Source organism: Neoarius graeffei, chromosome 24 (assembly GCF_027579695.1).
Source record: "Neoarius graeffei isolate fNeoGra1 chromosome 24, fNeoGra1.pri, whole genome shotgun sequence".
In the NCBI taxonomy this organism is placed as follows: Eukaryota; Metazoa; Chordata; class Actinopteri; order Siluriformes; family Ariidae; genus Neoarius; species Neoarius graeffei.
In genome coordinates this window covers 36,465,662-36,485,236 of record NC_083592.1, presented here as the reverse complement: position 1 = coordinate 36,485,236, position 19,575 = coordinate 36,465,662, and the positions used below count along the sequence as shown (strand labels likewise).

Sequence of the window (19,575 nt, the reverse complement as noted above, 5' to 3'; positions counted from 1 at the left end):
TCTCCCCGTGTCCGCGTGGGTTTCCTCCGGGTGCTCCGGTTTCCCCCACAGTCCAAAGACATGCAGGTTAGGTTAACTGGTGACTCTAAATTGACCGTAGGTGTGAATGGTAGTGTGTCTGTGTGTCAGCCCTGTTATGACCTGGCGACTTGTCCAGGGTGTACCCCGCCTTTCGCCCGTAGTCAGCTGGGATAGGCTCCAGCTTGCCTGCGACCCTGTAGAACAGGATAAAGCGGCTACAGATAATGAGATGAGATGAGAATGTCTCCCATCCACCTTAAAAAATCTTGTTATAACTATAACCCAGTCATTCATAGTACTATTCAGGTCTGGAGGCAAATAACAAAGCAGCTTAAACTTAGGCAACTATCCAGGCGCGTAACTATAGCAGGTTCAGCCGCACCTGGGCCCGTGACCGTCGGGGGGCCCGTTGCGGATTTATTTATTTTTTTAACAAATCCATCAAATAAACGCTACATAAAATGATAATAGGTCTTTGTTGTCATTCTATTTCGCAAAAGTAACTGTTTCTATTGAGATTACAAGGAATTCTGGGTAGGCTGATCTGGGTAGACTGATCTCAGTGTCTTTGATGTCTGCATATTTCCATTATCGTTGCGAGCGAAACAATGCCCTTCAAACACAAAAGCGGCTCCAAGAAGTGGCAGGAGCATAGGGAAGAACAGGAAAGGGTGGCAAACTAACATCTACTCCTTCCCTGTATGGAAAAAGACCAGATATAATTTATATCACACTGACACAGTAATAGTTGTTCTGTGTATAGTTTTTTTTTTATCGCTGTGTATTCTGGCGAGACATTTTTAGACACTCCATGGTGTCTAACTGGAGGTGGAGCTTTCATAGGCTGTGTCTGAAATCACTCACTCATTCACTACTCCCTACTCACTATCTAGGGAATTCTATATAGAGGACTATATAGTGAGCTCATTGGTAAAATGAAAACACACTTTCCGACACTACTCCGCCGTGCTGTTATTTACGTCATTACTGTCGCACAATTAAAACGTGCCAGATCAGTCGGCTGGTGGGTTTTCAAAATAATAAATACACGCGTGTATTTTTGTGATAAATCCATATTATACTGAGCGTATTTCCTTATCTCATCTCATTATCTGTAGCCGCTTTATCCTGTTCTACAGGGTTGCAGGCAAGCTGGAGCCTATCCCAGCCGACTACGGGTGAAAGGCGGGGTACACCCTGGACAAGTCGCCAGGTCATCACAGGGCTGACACATAGACACAGACAACCATTCACACCTACGGTCAGTTTAGAGTCACCAGTTAACCTAACCTGCATGTCTTAAATCCTCCCTTAAGTGTCACTATGTCCACTAGGGGGCCCGTATTCACACGTCGCACCGGGGCCCGCGGCGAGCTTCTTACGCCACTGAAACTATCATTTACACTCCCGATATCAGCAAACTCATCATTCACCCCTTCTATCATAGATGGAGGTTTTGATAAATGGAAAGAACTTGGATTGTGCAGTATAGGAGATCTTTACACTAATGGGACATTTTCATCATTTCAGCTACTGCAGGAGAAGTATGGCCTGTCAAAAAATGATTTTTTTTTTTTTTTTTTTTTTAGATATCTTCAGATCAGGTATTTTGTAAGGACCTATTTGATTCACTTTGAAAACTCTACACCTGATAGACTAGACAGATGTCTCCGAGACTGCACAATGGAAAGAAATGCAATTTCATTCGTATATGATTTTTTGCAAGAGCAGGACCAAGTAAATGTGGAGTGTGTAAAGCAGAGGTGGGAATCAGAACTGGGTATGGGAATAGCAGAAGATATCTGGAAGGAAAGCCTGAAATATGTCAACATTTGCTCTCTGAATGCTAGACACTGCTTGATCCAGTTTAAAATCCTGCACAGGTTACACTATTTAAGGGTTAAATTACATAAAATTTTTCCAGAAGTGTCACCCATCTGTGAAAAGTGCAGTCAGGCAGATGCAGACTTACAACCCCGATTCCAAAAAAGTTGGGACAAAGTACAAACTGTAAATAAAAACAGAATGCAATGATGTGGAAGTTTCAAAATTCCATATTTTATTCAGAATAGAACATAGATGACATATCAAATGTTTAAACTGAGAAAATGCATCATTTAAAGAGAAAAATTAGATGATTTTCAATTTCATGACAACAACACATCTCAAAAAAGTTGGGACAAGGCCATGTTTACCACTGTGAGACATCCCCTTTTCTCTTTACAACAGTCTGTAAACGTCTGGGGACTGAGGAGACAAGTTGCTCAAGTTTAGGGAGAGGAATGTTAACCCATTCTTGTCTAATGTAGGATTCTAGTTGCTCAACTGTCTTAGGTCTTTTTTGTCATATCTTCTGTTTTATGATGCGCAAAGTGTTTTCTATGGGTGAAAGATCTGGACTGCAGGCTGGCCAGTTCAGTACCCGGACCCTTCTTCTACACAGCCATGATGCTGTAATTGATGCAGTATGTGGTTTGGCATTGTCATGTTGGAAAATGCAAGGTCTTCCCTGAAAGAGACGTCGTCTGGATGGGAGCATATGTTGCTCTAGAACCTGGATATACCTTTCAGCATTGATGGTGTCTTTCCAGATCTGTAAGCTGCCCATGCCACACGCACTAATGCAACCCCATACCATCAGAGAAGCAGGCTTCTGAACTGACCGCTGATAACAACTCGGGTCGTCCTTCTCCTCTTTAGTCCGAATGACACGGCGTCCCTGATTTCCATAAAGAACTTCAAATTTTGATTCGTCTGACCACAGAACAGTTTTCCACTTTGCCACAGTCCATTTTAAATGAGCCTTGGCCCAGAGAAGACGTCTGCGCTTCTGGATCATGTTTAGATACGGCTTCTTCTTTGAACTATAGAGTTTTAGCTGGCAATGGCGGATGGCACGGTGAATTGTGTTCACAGATAATGTTCTCTGGAAATATTCCTGAGCCCATTTTGTGATTTCCAATACAGAAGCATGTCTGTATGTGATGCAGTGCCGTCTAAGGGCCCGAAGATCACGGGCACCCAGTATGGTTTTCCGGCCTTGACCCTTATGCACAGAGATTCTTCCAGATTCTCTGAATCTTTTGATGATGTTATGCACTGTAGATGATGATATGTTCAAACTCTTTGCAATTTTACACTGTCGAACTCCTTTCTGATATTGCTCCACTATTTGTCGGCGCAGAATTAGGGGGATTGGTGATCCTCTTCCCATCTTTACTTCTGAGAGCCACTGCCACTCCAAGATGCTCTTTTTATACCCAGTCATGTTAATGACCTATTGCCAATTGACCTAATGAGTTGCAATTTGGTCCTCCAGCTGTTCCTTTTTTGTACCTTTAACTTTTCCAGCCTCTTATTGCCCCTGTCCCAACTTTTTTGAGATGTGTTGCTGTCATGAAATTTCAAATGAGCCAATATTTGGCATGAAATTTCAAAATGTCTCACTTTCGACATTTGATATGTTGTCTATGTTCTATTGTGAATACAATATCAGTTTTTGAGATTTGTAAATTGTGTTCCATTTTTATTTGCAATTTGTACTTTGTCACAACTTTTTTGGAATCGGGGTTGTACTTCACAGCTATGCACGATGCCCTAAACTGGAAGGTTTTTGGACAGCAATTTTCTCATTCTTCTCAAAGGATTTTAAGACTACATTAAGACCAGATCCACTTTTGGTTATATTGGGGACGTCAGAAAACTCTAGGAGTCTACAGAACACTCAACGCTGCCTTCTGTCTTGCGGTCTCCTATGTGGGAAGAAACTTGTCCTTTTATACTGGAAATTGAAAGAAGCACCAACTTTCAGGGCTTGGATAACTGCACTGACCGAGATGTTACACTTGGAAAGGATCTGTTATGCTCTGAACGACAGGCTGGAGGACTTTAAAAGGACTTGGAAACCGATGATATCGCTTCTAAGATGTGACGCAGATCTGAGTGGCACTTGATGGGGGGGTAGGGAGGGAGGTCTCATTGTCTGTTTATTATTATGCCTTATTTATCTGCCCAACATTATTTAGGTATGTTTTCACTTTGTTTGTTTTTGAATATTGTAAAAATGAAGCAATGTCTATACAAAGCAACGATACTGAGAATTGTATTAACTGTTGCTTCGCAATAAAAAAATATTTGAAATGTTATTGCATGGTTGTCAAGACAACATGACGTCACACTGATGCAAATATTCAGTGATAAAGTTTTCTCTTGCGCAGAACTATTTCTTTGTTTGCCGGCGGCGCCCAAAGTAAACCGTCACAGTGAATTGAAAATGCCATAAGATACGTATTACACGTAAAACTTCAACGCTAGCGAGCGACTGTGACAGTTTGTAAACAAACTTGGCCGCCAGGTTTGCTTCGTTAAATACAGATTTTGAAAGAGAAAGACACGTTGAACACCTGAAAGGCTACCAAAACGTCATTAGAGCATTAGAATCTTGTTCCATCGAATGTGTATGTGTAATAATAATAATAATGGCTGGCTTTTTTTTTTCATGGTATATTAGATACAAGTATATTCCATTCAGCTAGCATGATATTGAACTTGTCTATCCCTGTGTCTGAAATTGCTCACTTGTTCACTACTCCCTATATTGGGAATTACTATATAGAGAGCTCATTGGTAAAATGAAAAAACGCTTTCGGACACTAGTCCGTCGCGCTGGGATTTGTGTCATTACTGTCGCACAATTAAAACGTGCCAGATCAGTCGGCTGGTGGGTTTTCAAAATAATAAATACATGCATGTCTTTTTGTGATAAATCCATATTATACTGAGCGCATTCCCCACATTAATCAATACAAAGTACCTGCATCTTTCAGTTTTCTTTAAATCAAGGCTGAATACTTCCTTCTTTGCCGCTGCCTTTTATTAAATCAAATTTGAGACGTTTAATTTGATTTATTTCAGCGCGACCGCAATGCATGATGGGCTATATTGCTTTGGTTAGTGACCATCGTTGTACACTACTTTTCGTGATGCGTTGTGGGATACTTTTGCTGTGTTCACACTTATACCGGTACGAAAGTGGTATAACTGTATCGATACAAAGTATACCGGTACAGTTTAGTGCATCTGTCCACACTAGCGAGAAATGTTTGTGGTTTTCTTTCACGGAAGTTGAAATGCGCGTGCGCGAAATGTTTCCGTGGTTACCGAGTAACTTCCTTCCGAGAATATGGCGGATGAAACAACGTGTGTGCGCTTTTTGTTGTCAATGTACAGTCTGTATTTCTGGTGGTCATTTATTCAGTTGAATCGTATAAAGCACGCGAGGCAGTTGAGAAAGAAACAAAGAAAACGAATCTCACTTTCTCCCCCCTCACTTTCTCCCTCTTCCCTTCTCTTCCCCTCCCTTTCTCTCCCTTTTCCCCTCTTCCTCCCTCCTTCCCCCTCCCTCCCTCCTTTCTTTCTTTGCTCCATGGTCGTTTTGAGCCATTTTGACGAACGTGTGTATTGTATGTATGAATAACCCGGAAGAAGTAGGAATGGTTCATTGCGCATGCGCATTATATTTGTATCGATACAGAGCCGCTTCATCTGTCCACACTACGCGAAGCGCTACAGTACCGATACTGTACCGGTACGAAACCCATACATTTGTGGGTTTCGTACCGATACAGTTATACCGCTACAGTACCGGTATAGTTGCTAGTGTGGACAGGTGTTGCGGTACGAAAGTAGTTTCGTATCGGTACAAAATCCCTAGTGTGGACAGGGTATTTGAGTGCACTATATAGGGTGTAATAATCCTCACTAAGGTTTCGGACAGCACTACAAAATGGCGTCCCCACTATATAGGGAGTAGGGAGCGATTTCGGACACAGGGTTTGACTTGTTCAATATCACGCTAGCTGAAAGGAATATATCTGATTGACCACTCGATGCCAGCCAATGTTATTTAATTATTGCATTTTATTTATGCATAGTGGGGATAATATGATTTCTAAAACGTTTCATTATTACTCTAACAGGTATCGCACCAAACATGATGCTTGCAAAAGTGTGCAGTGATAAGAACAAGCCCAATGGTCAATACAGAATTCTTCCTGAGAGAAAGGCTGTGATGGACTTCGTCCAAGAGCTGCCTGTTCGGAAGGTTTTTCCCTCTAATGATCACAGGCACACAAGTAACATACTGCCAAGATGGTGACCTATAAAAATGCTAATTTTTATTTTTATTTTTTTTCACGCAGGTCTTTGGGATCGGGAAAGTAACTGAAAAGATGCTCACTGCTTTAGGCATCATCAATTGTTCTCAGTTTGGACAGCAGATGGCGATGCTCTCATTGCTCTTCTCTGAAACAACCTGGCACCGTTTCCTCCAGATTTCACTGGGGCTCGGTTCTATTCACATAGACAGGTGTGTAGCACTGACTTACTTGGTCTGTCTGAACTACAGTAAGATCCCTTTTAAAATAAAAAAAAAATAAATGCTGTCAGGACTTACTCCCTGTCTTAGTCATTTAAAATCTGAAACGTACTTCTTGTCCACCTTACAGTCAATGTCTAAGAATTGCACTATAAGGAAAATGAATAAGGATTTTACAAGAAAATTAAAGCGCACATCTGGACTTGTGTAACTAAGTGCCTTACCACGGAAGTCCGCTCTGTTTTAGTGGATTTTACACAACTGGGATGTGGACTGAATTTGTGCTTTTTTTTTTTTTAAATTTTGAAACAAATATTCACTCGCATTTGTTTACTTATTCACATATTCATTTACATATGCATTCATTCATATAATTCATACTCGCTCACGTATTCTGCTGATGTACTGCATAGCCCTCCTTTGGCAAGGTTTTTGAGTTTTTTTTCAAGATTCAAGATTTTTTATTTGTCATATACACAATAACAGACACAGCGGTTTATTATTGGGTAATGAAATTCTTATTTTGCAACTCCCCAACCAATCTCATCTCATTATCTCTAGCCGCTTTATCCTGTTCTACAGGGTCGCAGGCAAGCTGGAGCCTATCCCAGCTGACTACGGGCGAAAGGCGGGGTACACCCTGGACAAGTCACCAGGTCATTACAGGGCTGACACATAGGTGGGGTTTACATTAGACCGTATCAACGGCTCATCAGATTAACGTTTTTAAAAACGATTAGCGTGCACACAGCAACGCCAATACACGATTCGCGTGCACACAGCAACGCCAATACACGGATACGCTAATCACATGACTAATTCGGCACGTAAGTTGAAATGTGTCAGTGCGGCTCATCGCTTCCTCCTCAGCGGCTGCGCTCCAAATCACTCCGCCCTGAACAGCGAGTGCCCTCTGGAGGGTGCGCACTCCGGCCCTGCGCAGCTCAGAGCGCGCGAGTGTAGTGCATGAGCAGTGATTCGGGATTGAGCCGCTGTGCACAAGTCACTTACCACTTGCAAGTGGAAGGATGGCAAGCCTAAAGACCATCATAACTACACAATGGGCAGTATTTGCATCAGTATTTGCAGTATTTTCATACTTTTATACTCTTTAATGAAAGGTGATACAAGGCGGAAGTCCGCGCCGTTTTTCAGCAGTCGCGTCACATGACCAACGCCAGCGAATCAGGAAGGTGGATGTCACAGTGACGTTGTCCAATGACGATGCCAGCTAGAGCTCAGCACAGCGTATCCGCGTATCTCAATGTTTACACAGCACCGGATCAGACACAATCTGGATTGAATACGTGGACTCTGGCGGATTCCTGTTTCCCGGCGTTTCCAGACGTTTTAATGTAAACGGACAGATGCGGTCTAATGTAAACTTGGCCATAGACACAGACAACCATTCACACTCACACTCACACCTACGGTCAATTTAGAGTCACCAGTTAACCTAACCTGCATGTCTTTGGACTGTGGGGGAAACCGGAGCACCCGGAGGAAACCCACGCGGACACGGGGAGAACATGCAAACTCCACACAGAAAGGCCCTCGCCGGCCACGGGGCTCGAACCCGGACCTTCTTGCTGTGAGGCGACAGCGCTAACCACTACACCACCGTGCCGCCCGCCCGACCAAACTACATTTACCAATATAAAAAGAAATATATATAAAATATAAAGTGCATATGGAATGCAAAATATAAAGGTAGAGTGAAAAATGAAGATAACATTTAAAAAAAAAAGGAGAGGCAAACAAACAATGTGCAAACATAGAGGTAGATATACTGTGCAATGTCTTTATAAAAAAAAATGTTTTAATGTTTCTTATTTCTGTCTTTGCGTCCGCAGAGATTCTGAGAGAAAAAGCATGAGCACAGAAAGGTAAATCACTCGACAGGCTGTTACATATTTTGGACATCTAAAATGTCTTATGAAATTGAAATCGAAGCCAGCATCTGAAAACAAAAAGGAAATGCACCAGCTTTAAGATCTGTAATGGTAGTAATGTCAAGCCCAGTGTGTTGAACTAGAATGATGCTTTCTGATGATGGCAGGACATTTGCAGAGATGAGTGATGCACACAAGCAGTACTCACTGTGCAGGGAGCTCTGTCACGATTTGGCAAAGGATGTACAGAAGGAGGGCCTGAAGGTAGAGCTTCACATTCATCACGTTTATTTCGTGCCTTTGAGAGGCTGGTAATGCTGAAGAACACTCTGTGCTCACTGCTATATATTTTTAGCTCAGCAGCCAGTTTTTAATTTAAAAGTGAGGCCTACACTCAACACAGCAGTACATTTAATAGATTTTTCTTACTCGTACAGGGTAAAACTGTCACTTTGAAACTGAAGAATGTCAACTTTGAGGTGAAGACCAGAGCGTTCACACTGCAGTGTGCTGTGTGCACCGAAGAGGAGATTTTTGCTGCTGCTAAGGACCTTTTGAAAGCTGAGATTGATAATGTCAGCCCTCTACCCCTGAGACTGAGATTAATGGGTACATGGTTTGTTTTTGTTGTGATGTGTCTTCAGTTATTACTCTGTTGATGTTTTACGAATCCACATATGATGGAAAGGCCTTTCCTACTTATCAGGATTATATAATGGAGTTGTGATTGTTTGTTTCATGTTTAATTTGTGCTAGCAGCGCCGGCACAAATTGTTACTCTCATTCAGGATCTTTCTACTTTCTTCTTATTATTATTATTGTTATTATCCTCCTAACGTTTTTTAGGATGCTATTTGTCAGAGGTGGACAGTAACGAAGTACATTTACTTGAGTACTGTACTTAAGTACACTTTTTGAGTATCTGTACTTTACTTGAGTATTTTTTTTTGGAAACTTGTGACTTTAACTTCACTACATTTGAAAGACAACTATCGTACTTTTCACTCCACTATATTTCTATCAAGTTACTCGTTACTAGGGCTGAACGATCTATCGTTTTTGACCGAAAGTCGCGATCTCAGACAACACGATTTTGGGATCGTCAAAGCCGCGGTTTTTCTCAGTGCTCCTAAACTGACCCATGTTTTGTTTCGTCAATAAATTGTCCTCATTTTTTACACTACAGACAAAAAAAAATTGCGTTCAGGAAAGCCTTGTGGCACTCAGTGTGAAATAATTTTGTGAATATCTCCTTCCGTTTTCGTGTAAATCCCCGTTGTTTGGAGGGAGCACTGTGAGGAGAAACTGCGCTTTCTCTGTCTGTGTCTGAGCGCGCGGGTGGGGGAGGGGCTGCTCGCTCACTCTCACACACACAGGAGGGAGGGGCCCTGCAACAGCGACTGCTACAGCCACTGCATCACTCTTATTTCCCACAGGGGAATTGTTGGCTCTAGTTATAATTTATAATGCTTATGTACATTCTTTTACAAAAGTGCAATATTTTGATGCTGCTGAGCCATTGATCAACCTTTTTTTTTATGTCTGATATGTTGTAGACAGGGGTGATAGCGTTCCGGCGCCGCGCCGGATTTCCGGCGTACCGTGGCTGGGGGAAAAAAAAAAATCTAGTTCGCCCATTGTCCTGTGTCATTCTGAGATGTGCAGATAGACAGTAAAGGGAATTCGGAATTCCCTTTACTGTCTATCTGTGCATCTCAGAATGACACAGGACAATGGGCGAACTAGATTTTTTTTTTTTTTTTCCCCCCAGCCACGGTACGCCGGAAATCCGGTGCGGCGCTGGAACGCTATCACCCCTGTGTAGATGGGAAAAGTAAAAAAAGCAAAAGTTTACTTAAGAAAGATGGCTCTCTTTTTATTATTTTAAGTTATTATAACTTGTTCCTCAGGCACTCAATGTTAATAAACAGGCCTACATTTGAAATCTGTTAACGTCAGTTTTCATTCTTGCATTAGCTTTATGGAATTCATTGTATTAATTAATTTGCACTGAAACTTGATTTAAAGAAAAAAAATCGTGGTTGAAATCGAAATCGCAATATCTGCCAGAAAAATCGCAATTCAATTTTTTCTTAAAATCGTTCAGCCCTACTCGTTACTATGAAGCAGCTTTGAAAGTGGATGCTTTTTTTCTTTTCTAAAACGTGATTGGTTTTCTCGCAGGTGACACTGAGATAGCATATCAGTAATCACTAGGGTCACGTCACATCCATAGACTGTATAAAATCAAGCTCAGTGATCTCAGCAGCATTATTAAACATGATCAGTTGATGGCAGAATGGAAGGAGGCGGCTCTTCTGGGGAATGTACGCACCCATGGCTATAGCTAGAACCCATGTTTCAGTTTTCTGAAAGGATTAAAGATTCATTTTGTTTTAAATGTTTGCTTTGTTTGCAGAAAACGAACCACATCACGGCGTTCAAAAACTTGCCGTCCAACCTGCGGAAGCATATCGAGGGATATAAACGTTTTATTCCAAGAGAAAACTTGTAATGAAGTTGTCTGTGCTTTTAGAGCTAGCGATAACGGTGCAATAGCTATGCAGTCTGGTTAGTCAAATGACTTTCTATGGATTTTCCCGCCAAGTTGCCGCAGCCTTGTCCACGGCTAACGTTTACACATGGCTAGTTAACTCGGACACTGTTAGTTAGCATGTAAACACGGAGTTATGCTAACATGAATAATGTTAACTTATCTGAAGTCCTTTCAGAAATGTGTTTTAGCATAATCTTGCCAAATAAACAGAATGTAGAAATCTTTCTTTTCTAGTAGCGTTAGCTACCCAATATGATTCCAAATTTGGAAAGCGTTTACTAGCATGTCAGATGGAGTTTCACTGACTAGCTAGCTTAATATTAAACCACCATGACAGCACAGTATGCGTTCATTTTGTGAATTCACATTTCTGTCTTTGGTGATGGCATTAGGTTTTGTAAGCGTTGTGGCAATAATACAACGATGCGTTGACAGAAAATGTACTTTTAATACTTAAGTATTTTTAAAAGCAAGTACTTCAGTACTTATTTACTTGAGTAAAAATGGCTGTACAATTTTCACTTGTATCGGAGTAACATTTGACCAGTCGGATCTGTACTTTGACTTCAGTAATGAAGTTGGGTACTTTGTCCACCTCTGCTATTTCTCCCTCAGTTTTCAACCAATCATCACCAAATTTCACATGAAGAATACTGCTGGGCTGAATTAAGTTGCTATGACTTTTGGTGCTGATCTGGATCACTGAACCGGAATGATCCTTAAAAAACAGGCCTTTTTTTCCCTCACTAAGCATCATTCTCTATCTCTTACCGTTCCGGATCTATAGGGTACGGTGACCAGACGTCCCGGTTTGTGAAAGCTAGCGCAAATCACTGTGACTTTAGTCACACTATCTATCTAGTTTTCTCTTATTTACTCAAGTGACAAAAATTATTTTGTGTTCCCATTAACATCTCTGGTTAATGTCATAACATCAGGTTGCTTCACTACTTTGTTGACAGGATCCAGTTTTTTTTTTTCTTCCTGTCTTTAGATAGAGAAATAGTAGCAAGTAATTACCCTTAATGACACGATTACCAACACTAGACAAGATTTCTTTATCTGTTGAAGAATGCGTCAAATTTAAGAGCTCTGTTAATGTCTCAACATCACCACTCAGTGCAACAGCACTTTGCTGTTTACCTTTCACTCCCAGAGTGAAATGCAGTTACAGCAGTGGGGGGAAAAATGCGAAGTCAGCATTTAATTCTTTAAAAAAGCAACACTTTGCTGATGCATTCTTACGAAAGAGATCCATCACTGCAAGAGCAATGCAATGAAGATGTCACTTTTCAGCGTGTAGCACTTTTTGACGTAGATTTTGACTAATGAAGTGTTATACAGCCTGTGGCACGGATTGCTTTCGAACACGGATTATATTCACTTCTGGTACGAGTTCAGCATTTAATTCCTAAAATGCAATCCCGTTAATAGTTTTTCGTTCAAGAGATAAAGCAGTACTTCATAAGAGCGATGCAGTGAAGGTTTTGCTTTTCAGTGTGGTACGTTTTCTCGACATCGCTAATGAAGAATAATGCCGTTTGTATTGCGTGTTTTATATACGTTGCTTTTCTTTCTGTCCTTGAATCTTCTAAAACCTTAATTTTTTTTCTTTCCGATCTTTATACAAGTTCTCTCTCTTTCTCTTTACTAGGTGTTAGGATTTCAAGCTTCATCAGTATTGATGATAAACAGCCCCTGCAGAAAAGCATTGTGGGGTTTCTGAAGATAGCATCAGATTCTAGCGGTCCAGCTCAGCCATCCAAATCAGAAATCAGCAGCGTGTTGGGTTCTAGTGTCAATTCAACAAGGGAACAGTGTCCTGAGACCAGAAGTCCTTCATTTATAGAGGAGAAATCTAAACCATTCAGTAAGTGGCGGACAGAATCTGGTTGCACTACTGAATCTCAGCAACAGACCTTTTTCCAGAAGGCTCATGCAAAGAGGCTGCAAAAACAATATGAGCAAGAAGAAACATCTGCAGACAAAATATCTAAATGTTTAGCCATAGATTCAGCAAATAACCCTGCCTTTATTGTTCCAACCCACAAAGCAACAGTCAAAACGGAAGAAACTCGGACATGCACATGGATAAAACATCCGGATACAGATGAAACTGCAGCCAAAGCTGACTCAAGTGTGTCCAAAACAAACACAGTATCATATACAACCCAAACAAAAACACAGTCTACAAACATGCAGTGTTTTACGTGTCCCGTGTGCTTCAGTGAAATAGAAACTAAAGGCCTGTCATCATTCAACCAACATATAGACAAGTGTCTTAGCAGTGAACTGGACAAGAAAAACACATCCATGGATGAATGTGAGGAAGAGAAACTACTGGGCAAGCAAGATGAAGTAGAAAAAGATCATGTTCATCATAAAATCACAGATTTGAGCTCAGGAAGCAGGACATCGGTATTGAAAAGAAACGATGAAGGGCCTTACACCAGTACCTCCACACCCGTTTTTGAAAACGATGCCCATTCTGATTTTAGAACGCCATTTTTTAAACGCTTTACAAGCACGCGTGAAAAGCGTTCTCTTGTACCTCATGAAGCCATGAGTGATTCAGGATCTGTATCTTTCCTCCAAGCAGCTAGTTCAGTTCAAGCTATTAGTCAGTCACTGGACACGAATGTGTCCACTTTGACATGTCCAGTGTGCAACCAGGCTCAGGATACTGATGACCTCGTTCTCTTCAACCATCATGTGGATATGTGTCTGAATCAGGAAGTGCTTTCGGAGTTTAGAGAAGCCGTTCCTCCAAGAGATTCCAGAATCAAAGGTCAGTGTCTTCAGGGAATACTTAAATAATATTGGCTGGCTTTGAGTGGTATATCAGATATATTCCATTCAGCTAGCATGATAGTGAATGAGTTCAATATCATGCTAGCTGAATGGAATATATCTGATATACCACAAAAAAGCCACTATTATTATACATACATATTCTCTTTTCCAGTTTTTCAATGTCTGTTGGTATGTTTTTCTCTTGTAAACAAAGGAGAACCATCAGGGCCTTCTAGGCCTTCAGAGAAGGCCCAAACATATCAGCATTTCAAATGTTAAATTTAATTTCTTTCAATCTTTAATTATTTTCATTCTTTCATCATTTCATGATATTTTCTTCTGATTCGAATTTGGCCTCATTTTCTATCAAATTAGCTTCAGAAATGAAAGGGTTACTGTCCTGAAAACATTAAAATCGAGTTATCCAATGAGATTTTTTTTGTTTGTTGTCTCTAGGCTGAGAAGAGTTTTTAGAGTCGGCTCACCCAGTGGTTAGGACTTCATTGCTGGGACAGAAGGCCATGGCAGTGTGTGTTTATGTCGGAAGTGACGGATGAATTAACCAATCAGATTTTGATTTATAGTGGGAAGGACCAAAAATTTATTGCCCTCAACCTTCTTGAAGGCCAACGCGAGCTTAACCGCGAGTCAGCGCTGTCAGCGCAGCAGTGGCGTCACCTTCCAGCTGGTGTAGCGTTCATCAGTAGTGTTAGCGAATGCTAATAAAGCGGTCAAGCCAGTGCTATCGAGAGCAAGTAGCGCAGGCTAACGACCGAGAAACTAAGATTTCGGTCTCCAGACTCTTCTTCCATGCCGCTCGCCACAGTATTTTTCACTCATACTTAAGTATTCATTTCCCTGTGTAATTTACTGAGTTACTTTTAAAATCAACATCAACAACTACACACAACGGCACGACCTGGCAGCCTGCCGCTAATCCCTTGCAAAATCCTTTGCCCTGTTACTTTTCTGGTGTCTGGCTAAGTTTTGGCTGAGCTCAAGTCCCAGCTTGAATAGTGACGGTTCGCTACTGCTTGTAAATGTGACGCCTCTCCGAATCCAGGGACGCATGTCGGCCGAAACGAATCCGAGATAATCGCAAAAGAAGCATTTTTTTTCGAAATTTGTGATTTTCGTTTTTTTCCATAATGTGCAAGTTGAGATCTTGAAGAATGCAATCAGTATTTCAGATAATAGATTGTTTTGTTGGAAAAGCATACATTTTTTGTTGCAAATTGTCTCGTTTTTGTCAGGACTGTAGCCTGCTGGGGGGTGTGGGTAAATTACCATATGGGCCATTCACATGATGATTTAAGTCTTTTGGGGGTTTTTTTTCCGCCAATCAGCTGTATGATACGAGCTGAGCTCGTGGCTACTTAGCTGCATACAGGCATGTAATTTCACTATGGAATGAGCCAGCTAAACAGAGCGCAGAGGAGCTGAAACACCGCGAAGCAAACAGACGCACGGTAGTTACATCGGAGATAACCATTTCTAGCAATAAAACCGCAACCAAAAGGAAGTGTTCTAGGACTACATTATTCCATCGGAGGCATTGGTGTGTGCAAGGCGACGTTTCTCTTTCTGATGGAGTAAGTTTTTATTAATCTAAGGCTGTGTGGTTATTTTTGCATGTAACGGAGAGTGTTGTGGTTTGGTTACATGAAACTAGCATTGTGTTAGTTGTGTCATCATCGTGCTATCTTTCTTTCTTACGGTGTGAGTAATTTTTCAACCACAAAATGTTAAAGTATACTTTAGGACTTATTTTTGTACTTCATAATTGTTTTGGGCATACTTTACATGGAAGGAAAATTGACGTGATGATCTTTGTTTACATAAAAGTAGCATCGTGCTAGCTAGTAGGGGGTAGGGCTTTCCTTAATGTCATGCAAATGAGCACCATTATGTGCCCGCCCTACACCCAGAGTAGCTGAGATGGAAAACTTTGAGGGCGATTTTCTCCCTTTTCTGTTTTAAGAGGTATACACTTTCAAAAGGCCACACATTCTTCAAATATTGTCAGATCTCCACATGGAAGGCATCATTGGAAAGCTTAGAAACTGTACTTTCTGAATCTGTCAATAACTCAAAATGCCCCCGGGCCGACATGTCCCTGGATTCCGTTATCTGACACATATGTGTGAAGAATATCTGATGAAGTTTTGGTAGCCTTTCAGGTGTTCAATACGTCTTTAGTTTCAGTTTATTTATTTAGTGCTTAATAGCACTGGATTAGCCTAACCTCCTTCTTTCCCGGCAAACAAAGAAATGCTTCTGCGCATGCGCAGCAGAAAACTCTCTCATTGGATATTTGCATCAGCTCCGACGTGTGACGCCACGTTGTCTTGACAACCTGCAATATCATAAACCATATTCAACGCTCATTCTCCATTGGGTAGAGTGACGTTATATGTGTAGGGTAAGCGATATGCTAACAATATTGCATGTTGTCGAACCAAATGGATGAAACCTGCTAGAAGGGAATAGAACACGTTTTTATTCCATGGAAAAAGTGTCCTGTATGTATAATAATTTACAATACTGAGAAATATACTGTAAATTCAGTATTGGAATGTGTTAGGCTATGTCTTGGCATACTGTATATTTTTCATTGAACATTTTTCTTATGCTGTTTGAATACATTGATTATTTTGCAGGTCATGAGAAGGACTCGACTGCAAGAGGAAAGAGCAAAAGGTCAGGTCCTTTTACTTATTTGTACAGCCATGGTAGCTATGAATGACCTGTTAAATAAGAACACAACTTCAGGACAATTGAATATATATATTTTTCATGCCTTTTAATTGCAGACGAGGATCACCACCACCTCCTCCCTCAAAGAAAACCAAAGCCATCAGTACAAGACACACCATTGATAAATTCTTCAAGGGGAACAGAAATCAGAAATTTTAACTTGCTTCATCTTATCTCTTGGTGTCTGTGTCTGCTACACCTGATAGCAGGTACAGACCAGGCAGTGCAGCTGTCAATGAAGTAATGAATATTTAAAAAAAAACATCATGAGTCAAGATGTTTTGCTGAACTTCCATTTTGGATGGAATATATATATATATATATATATGAGTGATTCCACGCTTATGGGTACTGAAATGGGGACATGAACTTATTTTTAAAAATTCACCTAAAACCATTTCTTTTTTTACCATCAGGTCACAAAACATGTAATCTTTAATGAATGATATGTTAAAAGATAACTTTAATTTTCTGAGATGTAATAAAAACATATTTATATGCCAAAGTCAGAACGTAACAGAAGTGTTGTGGACATATATATTCTCAATTTTAACAATGTAGAATGACTTTTTGAAACATAGGAAGGTGATGTTTTAGCAAATATAATTAATAAACATGTGTAGTAGAATAAACATACACATTCTTTCAATAAGATTAACATGGTATATAGCTAGATTGTAATTAATTTGTAACAGACGCGAGATGGACAATCGTAACAGAAGTAATGTAACAGACATCATTTTGGAACTCATAGGCTCGACTTTGGCATATAAATATGTTTTTATTACATCTCAGAAAATTAAAGTTATCTTTTAACATATCATTCATTAAAGATTACATTTTTTGTGACCTGATGGTAAAAAAAGAAATGGTTTTAGGTGAATAAGTTCATGTCCCCATTTCAGTACCCATAAGCGTGGAATCACTCTATATATATATATATATATATATATATATATATATATATATATATATATATATATATATATATATGAAGCTCTATCAGATCTGATTGTGTTATGTTTGTAATACAATGCTTGCACTTTTGCCTTGTGTGCTGTACTATGAGAAGTATTTAATTATTAAACACAAACAAAGCACTTTAGACCATATACTGTATGTAGAAATCTAGAAGGATCAAAACCATAAATCAGCACTTAGTTGATATAATTTTTTTAATAAATGGTTTGAAATTAAATGTTGTAATATAGCACATTTAATATTTTACAGATTTGTTTAAAATGCATCATGTGAAAAATTAAAACATTCTTCTCATGATATTGGCTTCCATCAGTACTTTCACAGCTCATTTTCATATTTGAAGACAAATACTTCCATACATTTCATGTATAAATATTGCATTACATGTATAGAATTTGTATTGATAGATTTACTTTATTGATCCCAAGCTCGGAAATTGTTACAGCAGCAAGTTATGAGACAAGTAAAAAGAAAAACACACTGTACAACACAAGATAGAATTAAAAAAAAAAAAAATCCCCAAAACAAGCTGACTATACAGTATAAAGATAAAAATGTAATATTTTATATACACACACGCAGTGGATATAAAAAGTGTACACATCCCGTTAAAATGATAGGATTTTTTTTCTGATGTAAAAAAATGAGACCACGATAGATAATTTCAAAACTTTTCCCACTGTTAATGTGACCTATAACCTGTACAATTCAATTGAAAAAACAAATCTGTTACGGGGAAAAACATAAAAAAAGTACAATAAGCTGGTTGCATAAGTGTGCACACCCTTATGGTGAAGGATACATCTTGCTGATGCGCTGGGATACATCATCAGTGATTTAACCTGGGGTCACTGGGTGTTTCGGGTCTTTTAACATCAGACACCCTCGCCCAGGCGACCCGACCGGAGGTGATCAGACTCTGGCCTGTATCCCAGCAGCATTCGTCCACGGATCAGCCCTCTTGATCCAAAGCCATCTTGTGGCTCTTTCTGCGGCTTCAGTTGCAGACCTGATGGCCTTCCTCTTTGCCTCACCAGTAAGGCCCAGCATGGTGAGGACTTTGCAGAGGGACCGCCCTGCAAATCCTCGGCATCCAACCTCCAGGGGTTCGCAGTAGGTCTTCCAGCCTTGGCTCCTGCACTCCTCCACCAGCTCCTGGTACTTGGCACGCTTCCTCTCATTTGCCTCCTCCATGCGTTCTTCCCAGGGAACTGTGAGTTCCAGAATGATCAATTGTTTGGTGGCATCTGAAACAATGATCATGTCTGGTCGGAGACATTATACCCTTAAACTAATACTTTGTCGAAGCACCTTTTGATTTAATTACAGCATTCAGTCTTTTTGGGTCGGAGTCTATCATCCTGCCACATCTAGACTTGGCAATATTTGCCCACTCTTCCTTGTAAAAGCGCTCCAAATCTGTCAGATTGATTGGGCATCTCTTGTGCACAGCCCTCTTCAGGTCACCCCACAGATTTTCAATTGGATTTAGGTCTGGGCTCTGGCTGGGCCATTCCAAAACTTAAATTTTCTTCTGGTGAAGCCATTTTTTGTTGATTTCGATGTATGCTTGGGGTCATTGTCGTGTTGAAAGATGAAATTCGTCTTCATCTTCAGCTTTCTAGCAGACACCTGAAGGTTTTGGGCCAAAATTGACTGGTATTTAGAACTGTTCATAATTCCCTCCACCTTGACTAAAGCCCCTGTTCCAGCTGAAGAAAAACAACCCCAAAACATAATGCTGCCACCACCATGCTTCACCGTGGGTATGGTGTTCTTTTGGTGATGCGCAGTGGTGTTTTTGCACCAAACATACCTTTTGGAATTGTGGCCAAAAAGTTCAACCTTGGTTTCATCAGACCATAACACATTTTCCCACATGCTTTTGGAAGAGTTGATGTATTTTTTTTTTGCAAAATTTTGCCTGGCCTGGATGTTTTTCTTTGTAAGAAAAGGCTTCCATCTTGCAACCCTACCCCATAGTCCAGACATATGGAGAATACAGGAGATTGTTGTCACATGTAGTACACAACCAGTAGTTGTCAGAAATTCCTGCAGCTCCTTCAGTGTTGCTGTCGGCCTCTTGGCAGCCTCCCTGACCAGTTTTCGTCTTGTCTTTTCATCAATTTTGGAGGGACGTCCAGTTCTCAGTAATGTCACTACTGTCCCGTATTTTCTCCACTTCTTGATGACCGTCT

At 40.4% G+C, this 19,575-nt stretch overlaps 1 protein-coding gene across 4 annotated transcripts in view; it reads left to right on the top strand.

The window, feature by feature from the left end:
• polk (polymerase (DNA directed) kappa) overlaps window positions 1-16,776 on the top strand; it is a 120,142-nt gene extending 103,366 nt beyond the window's left edge. For 3 of the 4 annotated variants that reach the window (XM_060907158.1, XM_060907160.1, XM_060907157.1), the window contains 8 exons: window positions 6,000-6,124; window positions 6,222-6,388; window positions 8,251-8,283; window positions 8,457-8,553; window positions 8,727-8,898; window positions 12,501-13,634; window positions 16,300-16,339; window positions 16,453-16,776. In XM_060907158.1, the coding sequence (XP_060763141.1) occupies window positions 6,000-6,124; window positions 6,222-6,388; window positions 8,251-8,283; window positions 8,457-8,553; window positions 8,727-8,898; window positions 12,501-13,634; window positions 16,300-16,339; window positions 16,453-16,555 (1,871 nt within the window). In that variant the 3' untranslated portion in view covers window positions 16,556-16,776. The remainder of the gene's footprint in view (window positions 1-5,999; window positions 6,125-6,221; window positions 6,389-8,250; window positions 8,284-8,456; window positions 8,554-8,726; window positions 8,899-12,500; window positions 13,635-16,299; window positions 16,340-16,452) is intronic. The other variant, XM_060907161.1, reaches the window with a different exon arrangement.
• The last annotated feature ends 2,799 nt before the right edge of the window (window positions 16,777-19,575 follow it).